We start from the raw sequence: 8856 nt of genomic DNA, 5'->3' as shown, positions 1-8856 counted from the left end.
AAAAAAAAAAAAAGAATTCTTATAAAAGCGAGTCAAGAACTGGGGGTGTACTCCTCTAACCCTACCAGTTAAGTAGCCAGCCTGGGTACAGGGTGAAACCCTGTCTCAAAACAGACACACACAGAGACACACACACAAGCAAAACAACTTCCCTCCACTCCAAGGTAAACCAAATCCTGGGGAATTTGAAATACTAATTAGATATCAAAGAAGCAGTGTGAACAGGCATAACACAGGCCTGTAATCCTAGGACTTGGGAGGCAGACGTAGGTAGATCTCTATGAGGTCAGTCTGGTCCTCATAGAAAATTCCAGGACACAGCTACAAAGGAAGACCCTGTCTCAACAAACAGAAAGTAGTAGTGCGAGTTGAAAAGTATGATGTTTCCATGCTGTGTTTATTAAAAACAACCCAGTCCTTTGTTCTTTGTAATATATACTGAACATAAATGAAATGAGCTTTGAAATTCTTTTCCAAACAATGCAGAGGGGAAACAAGAGGGTGGATGTATAGAGAAGACAGGGTTAGCTCTGACTTCATCATTGTTATACCTAAGCAATGGATAAAATGAAGTTTGCCATACATTTTTTTGCTATAATGCTTCAAACTTTGTATTAAAGAAATCTCAAGGATAATTTTAACAATTTATTTTTCTATGTGTATGTGCAGGTCTGTGTAATTATATGCCATGTGTGTTTGGGTGCTGGTGGCACAGAAGGCGGTCAGATTCCCTGGGGCTGGAGTAACAGGCAGTTGTTAGCCAGCCAGACACACACAGGCGTAGGACACTAAACTGGGGTCCTCTAGAAGAGCAGGAAGTGCTCATAGCCCCCAAGTCATTTCTCCACCCCCCACCCCCACAGACAATTGTAAAAGAAGAAAGATCATGAGACCTTGATATACACCCAGGCCTATGAAGCACTGGTTGTGGCTAAGGTCCTCCAGTCACTGACAGTGTTGTGACCTTGACTTCTCAAATGCTGAGCTATTGCATTTTCTTACATACTTGCCTGAGTACGTGGGCAGTAAGCTAACCTTTCTTTAGGGAGTCACTAAAGTAAAAACATTTCAATAGATCAATAACCTTTAAACTCAAAATGCCCATTAAAAGCACAGGGAAGGATTAGACAATTATCAAAATCCAGGCTTGTCCCCATGATTACAAATCAGAAGCAGCTCAAAGCTCTCCAGGAAAGCAGGGGATTAAGCTCTGCTCTGCAATGCCGTGCTATGATGGTATAGCAGACTCGGCTCAGCCCCACCTACTCAGCGACACCTGCATTCCTGACAAGCTCTGTGGGGACTGAGATATCTGTGGGAAACACTGACTGGACGGTGCCATCACCAGAGGAGTTCTCAGTGCCCCCCTTAATACACATACCATAAAGCTGCAGTGGGCCCCTGGTCTTAAAAAGGTTTGCATGCCTTTCCCACCCAGTAAAACTGAATATTCTACAGTGTCACCTTTCTAGTTAATTTCATCTATACAAACCTGTTCACACAAAGCCATTTAACAGGTCAGACTGAGCATCTAGCAGATTAGCCTCTGTCCACGAGCGCTGAGCACCGCACCAGGCGCAGGGTGGAAGGTGAGCTCTCCTGTCCCACTTAGCTCTGGCAGATCCCGGCAGTCCCCAGAGACTATGAGCAATTACTTCTCCCTCTTCAGAACAGTCCCTTTAGAAGCAGGCTGAGTTCTGAGGCAAGAGCCTGCCTCAGGGCAGCTTCACTATGGAAGCTGGGCAATCCACTCAGGCACAGCCGTAATCTGGGAAGGGTAGCCCAGGACAGAGCTACATGGTTCTGTGTCAGCACTAGTTCATGGGTCCCTCTGTAAAGCACACATCCCACAGGGCCACACCTTCTTGTATCTCCACAGAGTACAATGACAAAGATTTAGGAGTGAATTCCAAAAGAGAAGTAGTTGGCCTGCGGCACCGGAGCCAGTTCTGATGATGCTACAGTTTCTCCTTCTAACCCACCCTGTTCATGTTTCAGGTTGGTTGAAATCAAAACTGATATACTGAAGAAACCTGAGACACTCAAATATAAAAAGTGCTATAAACCTACAGTACTTTATGAAGCTGTCAGCATACTGGGAAGCTCTGCTCCCAATGATAAGATTCAAGTTTCTAAAAACAGACCAGCAGAGTCATCCTAAAAATGTGGGCCAGATCCCTCCCTCCTCTGCTCAAACTCCCCTCAGTGTTCTCACAATCAGAAAGAATAAATTCCCCAGGAAGCATCCCTTCCCTCACCCTCTACTCCCCCCTTCTCCCCGCTGGATGAAGGGCACCTGGCTGTTCTACCTACCAGGCTTCCCTCTCTCCCCTTCTCTCAGCTCTGAATAAAGGGCACTTACCCTGGCTGTCCTGACTTGCTATGTAGACCAGGCTCACCTCAAACTCAGAGATTCACCTGTCTCTACCTCCCAAGTGCTGGGATTAAAAGCATGTGTCACTAAGCCCAGCTGTGTGTGCTGACCTTCCAAAGGACCGGAGTTCACTTCACAGCGCCCACTTCACAGCCCTCTCACAGATGCCTCTAACTCCAGCCCATGGGCTCTGTGATGACTCATCATGGCTGTCAACGTGACTGTATCTGAAATCAACTAAAACACAAGCTCTGGGCACTCGTGATCACATCTGGAGTAGGAAGACACGGTAAATGTGGGTGGCATCTTCTGGTAGCAGCCTGGACAAGCATAGGAAGAAGAAAATTGCTTTCTTTGCCTTCTTGTCCTCACTTGCTGACAAGATCATCTACCTGTTGCTGTGGTATTCCTTTGCTATCAGAACTAACTTCTTCAACATTTCAACCTAGCTGAAGGTCAGCAGCTCTCCAGAATCCTCAGTCCTTCAGTGCTTCAGTGCTAGACTGGGGCTGCGGAGAAGCCAGCCTTGGAGACTGAGCAGCTGCTGCGGGGAGGCAGCCCACACCCTGGAAGGAAACCTAATAAATCATTTCTCTGTGTGCGCACACGCACACACACACACATCCCCATCCTCTCAGACGTGCTTCTTAGGAGAGCCCTAATATATGATCTGAGGCCTTCTTCGGGCCTCATGTGTCTGGCCACAGACACTTATGCACATACTCACACACATAATGGGGAGAGCTTACCTGTCAGAGACTCGGTAGCCTTCATTCACACTCACTGTTTTGTACTTCACACTACCCTTGGTCCGCTCCAGCTCCCAACACCAGTCTTTCGGCGTGTCAAACATTACAGTACAGATCCTGGGGTCAGCGGCTAAGAAAACAAAATGAGCGGCAGTAAAGTCTTTGCATGATGCTCGTATCTGTTCATGTGGCCGCACAAGCTCTGAACCCAATTTATGACACTGAGTCTAGTTTTAATCGAAGAAGAATAAATTCACACCTTAACTGTTTCACTTTCTGTCACTCATCCAAAATTACAATGGGAACTTTATTCAAATGTTTATTACATTTATTTATTTTGTGTGTGTGAGAAATGCATGCCTGTCATAGTACATATTTGTTAACCAGAGGACAACTTGGCAAGAGTCAGTTCTCTCACCATGTCGGTGCTGGGGATTAAACTTGGATTAACAGGTCTGAAGGTGATCAATTTTACCTACTGAGCCAAAAAACTGGTCCATGCTATCTCTATATATTTAAGAAAGGAGTTGTTTTGTTCTTAATCTTTTATGTGTGTATGTTATGTGTATATGCATGCATCTGCTTCTTATGCTAAGAGTATGTGGGAACCTAAGGGATTCAGGATACGGTGCTGGCCCCCTGGAGCTGTAGTTAACAGCAGTTGTGGCCACCTAATATGGGTGCGGGGAACTGAGCCTGTGTCCTCGGGAAAAGCAGCAAGTGCTCTCAACTGCTAAGCCGTCCCTCCAGCCCTACAAGGCTATCTTGTTCCATTCCTTGCAAAAGTAATTTCTAGCTCCATTCTCAGTCATCTGCCCATGAAATAATTTACATAAGACACAAACCCTGTGAAACACTGAAAGATGAACTTGGCACGAAGGCCAAGGACTGAAGTATTCCTAGCCCTGCCACATGTGTCTAACACGGCACACTGATGAGAACAGCATGTCAGACTCTGGAGCATCAATCCCCTTTCAGTCTGGGAACCTCTCCCTACAAGAGGAATCCAGGATGGCACTTGGTTACTGCAGGCCACAAACAGATCAGAGTCTCACAGGGAAGACAGTGGCCAATAGCCAAGGCCTGCATCATGGTGACAGGAACTTTGGCTAGTAAATCAGCACTCTTAGAACAAAATGTCCACACGGACTTCCCAAAGCTCAGCAGAAATAGCTGTGGCCTTCCTCCAGGCCATCCCTGATTGCTGGAAGTGTCATGCACACCGAAAAACCCAAACTTCCTGGAAAAAAGGCAAGTGCTTGCTAAAACCACCCCAGCTGTTTCTGTTAAATAAAACAAACTTACAGAAAAAGTAGCTAGAACAATAACAATCAATGTTTACATATATCGAATATTCCTAATCTAAAAATATGACCAAAAATCTGAAAATTAACTGCCAATGTGATATCACAAGTGGAAAATTCCACACCTGATCTTATGTCACAGTCAACACATAGGCACATACAAATATCGTATAAGTAGGATAGAAAGATGGCTCAGTGGTTAAAAGCACTGGCTATTCCTCCAAGACTACCTGGGTCCAATTTCTAGCACCCACATGGTAGCTCCAAACTGCCTATAACTCCAGTCTCGGGGGATCCAATGTCCTCTTCTGGCCACAACATGTGGTACACATATTCATTTAAGTGAACAATTACACACATAAAACAAATAAGGCTAAAAAAGACATTATATAAGACAAGAACAGTACTCATGTCTATAATGTCAACATTTAGAAGTTTAAGGTAGAGTCTTGGGCTGGTGAGATGGCTCAGTGGGTAAGAGCACCAGACTGCTCTTCTGAAGGTCCAGAGTTCAAATCCCAGCAACCACATGATGGCTCACAACCATCCGTAACGAGATCTGACTCCCTCTTCTGGAGTGTCTGAAGACAGCTACAGTGTCTTTACATATAATCAATAAATAAATCTTAAAAAAAAAAAAAAGAAGTTTAAGGTAGAGTCTTAAGGTTAAGGGCAGCCTGAGCTACAGAACCCTGTCTCAAAATAGCACCATAGACCAACAGATACTATATTTATCTTTCTACCCTAAAAATACTTTTAAAAAGCTCAGTTGGTTAATGTGCTTGTCTTTCAAGTAAGGCAGCATACGTTTGGTCCAGGCAGGTGCTTGTATTCTCAGAACTGAGGAGGTAGAGACAGAAGGATCTGAATTTCCTGTTTAGCTTTGTAATATAATATGAACAGTAATCCTCACACATCAATTTACCTATGAATGATAGGTAACTTTTCTTCTTTGAAATAGAGTCTCTGTATGTAGCCCTGGCTGGCCAGAAACCTAGTAACTAAATCAGGCTGGCACTGAACTCACAGAGATCCACTTGCCTTTGCCTCTAAGTACTGGGTACAAGTGTGTGCCACCATGCCCAGACAACAGGCACTTTTATTCTCAATTAATTCTCATTTAATGATTTCCTATATGCCATGAATTTAATGCTTAATAATCTTCACAAGAGAAGACTAACACTGCTGGTTTTAAAATGAGAAAACACAAACATACAAGGCCTTTAGGAGCCTAAATAGACATCACTAAAGAAGAACTTCTCTACAATTTATAATCACGATGTGAGAAGTGAGCAGCAGAAGCTAGGGAGATGGCTCCTCGGGTGAAGTGCTTGTTATACAAGTGTGAGGTGTGAGTGCAGAACCCTGGCACACACTTAAAAGCTGGATTGGGTGTAACAGCCCCCACCTCAAATCCAAACAGAGGCAGGAAGGGATCTGTGAATGAGGCCAGCTTGTCTCCACAGCAAGCTCAAGGACAGCAAAGACTACAGAGACTCTGTCTCAAAAACAAGGACAGGAAAAGCTAGGCACAGCAGCACACAGCTGAACCCCAGCTCTAAGAGAAAAGAAGGTGAGCACACACAGTGGATCCCTGAAGCTCACTGGCCAGCTGGCTCCATCAATAACCCTCTAGGTTCAGTGAAAGACCCTGTCTCGAAGAATAAAGTGAACAGGAACTGTGAAAGATACCCTGGCCTGAACATACATGTACATACACACCTACATGAGCATGAACATACAACACACCCCCACATAAAATCCACATAATAACAAGAACAGATACAGAAACAAAACAAAACAAAACAACAACAACAAAGGAGCTAAATATAATGGCTCATAACCATAATCTTAACTTTTGAGAGGCTAAATCCGGTCCACCCACTAGTCTGAGGCTACCTTGTTATATACAGTTAGTTACAGGCCAAGCTACAACGAGACCATGTCTCAAGTTATGCAGACAGACAGACACAGAATAGAACATTATTACAAGATCTGAGAGGAAAAGGTCAATTCACCTATAAAGGCCAGCAATCAAAATAACATCAGCAACCCTAAAATGCAGGAAAGCATGGAACAATATACTTCAAGGCTGGGCAGTGGTGGCACACGCCTTTTATCCCAGCACTTGGGAGGCAGAGGCAGGAGGATTTCTGAGTTCGAGGCCAGCCTGGTCTACANAGTGAGTTCCAGGACAGCCAGGGCTACACAGAGAAACCCTGTCTCGAAAAACCAAAACCAAACCAAAACCAAACCAAAAAACAATATACTTCAAGTCCTGAAAGTATTTCCTTACTAACCTAAATTGCTATCATCAGCAAAGCTATCTTTTAGAATTGACAGAGAACTACAGATATTTCAGGATAAGAACCAACTAAGGCAATTTATGACCACAGCCAGCATAAAATCAAAATCATAATAGTACATAAAAGCATAAATGTCCTGACAACAACACATGAACAAAGGAGAAGTAGCGAGGAATTCATCATATCCAACACACTAAACTAGCAAAGTCCTAATGCTATCAGCAGACAGTAATCCACCCAGCCAGAAACCACTAATAAAACTCTCTCAACTCACCGAAAAATAACGTTAAGTTAAAGGTGCAGACAGGCTGGATATATTTAGAAACCAGCTCTAGGGATTGAAGAAATGGCTTTGCAATTAAAAGCAAGTCCTGCTCTCCCAAAGGACCCACCTTTGGTTCCCATAACCCATGCTCATGACTATTGCCTAGAACTCCAGCTCCAGAGAGACCAGACACCCCTGGGCTCCTCCAGCCACACCCACTAAGAAGCACAGATACATAATTTAAAACAATGAAAAATAACAGATTCAATCACCTGCCATCTCCAGGAAACAATGCACTGGCACAGACTGAAAATTAGTGGATGGAAGTCAATCTCACAACAAATGGAAGTCCAGAGCAGTCAGGGTGACTATTCTGTTATCTGACGTATACTTCAACCAAATTAAGAACACAGAAAGACGACCACTATATAATACTCAAGAGAACAACTCACCAAGAAGACATAAAAATAATAAACATCCATGTGCCAAATGCAAGGGTTTCCAACTTCATAAAGCAATACTAATGGGGCATAAAGGTCTGACAGGTCCTGATAAAACAGGGTTACTTCAATAGCTGCATCTCATCTCTGGACCAGTCACAAACTAAAACAGAATGAGGAACCTCCAGAGTTAAACTATACCACAGGCCAGATGGATCTAACAAGTATCTATAGAATATTCTACCTAATAAAGAGAGAATACACCGTACTCTCCTCAGCAGCCATGGAACTTCCTCTCAGATAGGTCATGTATACTCTAGGCTTCAGAGCAAGTCTTAGCAAATACAAAAGAACTGGAATTGTTTCTTGTACCTCATAGATCACAGTGAATAAAACTAGAAATCAATAGCAACAGAATCTAACTACAGATACTTGGAGACTGGATCATACAGTCCTGAGTGGCCACTGGGTGACTGAAGGATCAGGGGAAAATAAAAAACAAAGGCTGGGGATCAATACAATCAGTAACATGACTCCTTACAGGCAAGGAAGGCCTGAGTACGATCCCCACAGCGTATGTTTAAAAAAAAAAAAGAAGCTGGGTATGATGGAGGTGCTCATCTTTAGTCCCAACATCAGGAGGCAAAGGCAAGTGGATCTACATAAATTCAAGGCCAGCCTGGTCTATACAAAGAAACTCTGTCTCAAAACTAAAAAAATAATAATTAAAAAAAAGGCCAGGTATGATGATGGCATGGTATGCACTTGTAATTCAAGCATCGGGAAGGCTGGAAGGCAGACTTGCAGCCACCTAGCCTAGCCTGCTTGGTGAGTTCCAGACCACCTAGAACTGGATACCTGTCTCAAAAACACAAACAAACAAACAAACAAAAAACAGAAAAGAAAGAAAAAGGGACAAAATGTGGACAGTGCTTGAGAAATGACACTAAAATCTTTATTCCTCCATCTCAATCATCCATAAACCCTACAGTGTGGCATTCTCTTAGAAATATATGCATATCTTCAAGCCTAATGTGAGCTCTTACCAGGCGCACTCCTAGCTGGGGCTTGGCTCACTCCCTCAAATGACTGCCTCTGCATCAAAGGGGGCCTTGCAGGACACATCAGTCTTTGTCTTCCTTTTGTTTCTGCATCCCTGAGTGCAGAGACTTAGTCCTGCTCACTCCTACCCTCCACAGGACCAGGCCCACAGCAGGCATTCAACAGATGTTTACTAAATCAGTGGTTGGTGCAGTCCAAAAGCTTCCTATGTATGTGCTGTTAAACAAGCCATCCAGATGTCTCTGACATGGGAGCCAGGATCAGTAAACACCCACTTCTTCTAGAATCTTAAATAAAGCATCCTCTAGAATACTCTAGAATCTCATGTCTCCAGCTCAATTTTGTTTTTTTGATTA

General features: G+C 43.6%; 1 protein-coding gene across 2 annotated transcripts in view; it reads right to left on the bottom strand.

Annotated features, from left to right (window-relative positions):
* Mtmr12 (myotubularin related protein 12) overlaps positions 1 to 8856 on the bottom strand; it is a 67563-nt gene that overhangs the window by 23362 nt on the left and 35345 nt on the right. For both annotated transcript variants that reach the window (XM_029469717.1, XM_021184161.2), the window contains one exon: positions 3124 to 3253. In XM_029469717.1, coding sequence (XP_029325577.1) covers positions 3124 to 3253 — 130 coding nt within the window. The remainder of the gene's footprint in view (positions 1 to 3123; positions 3254 to 8856) is intronic.

Source organism: Mus caroli, chromosome 15 (assembly GCF_900094665.2).
Source record: "Mus caroli chromosome 15, CAROLI_EIJ_v1.1, whole genome shotgun sequence".
In the NCBI taxonomy this organism is placed as follows: Eukaryota; Metazoa; Chordata; class Mammalia; order Rodentia; family Muridae; genus Mus; species Mus caroli.
The sequence above is the reverse complement of the archived record's forward strand: the minus strand, read 5'-3'. Positions and strand labels throughout refer to the sequence as shown.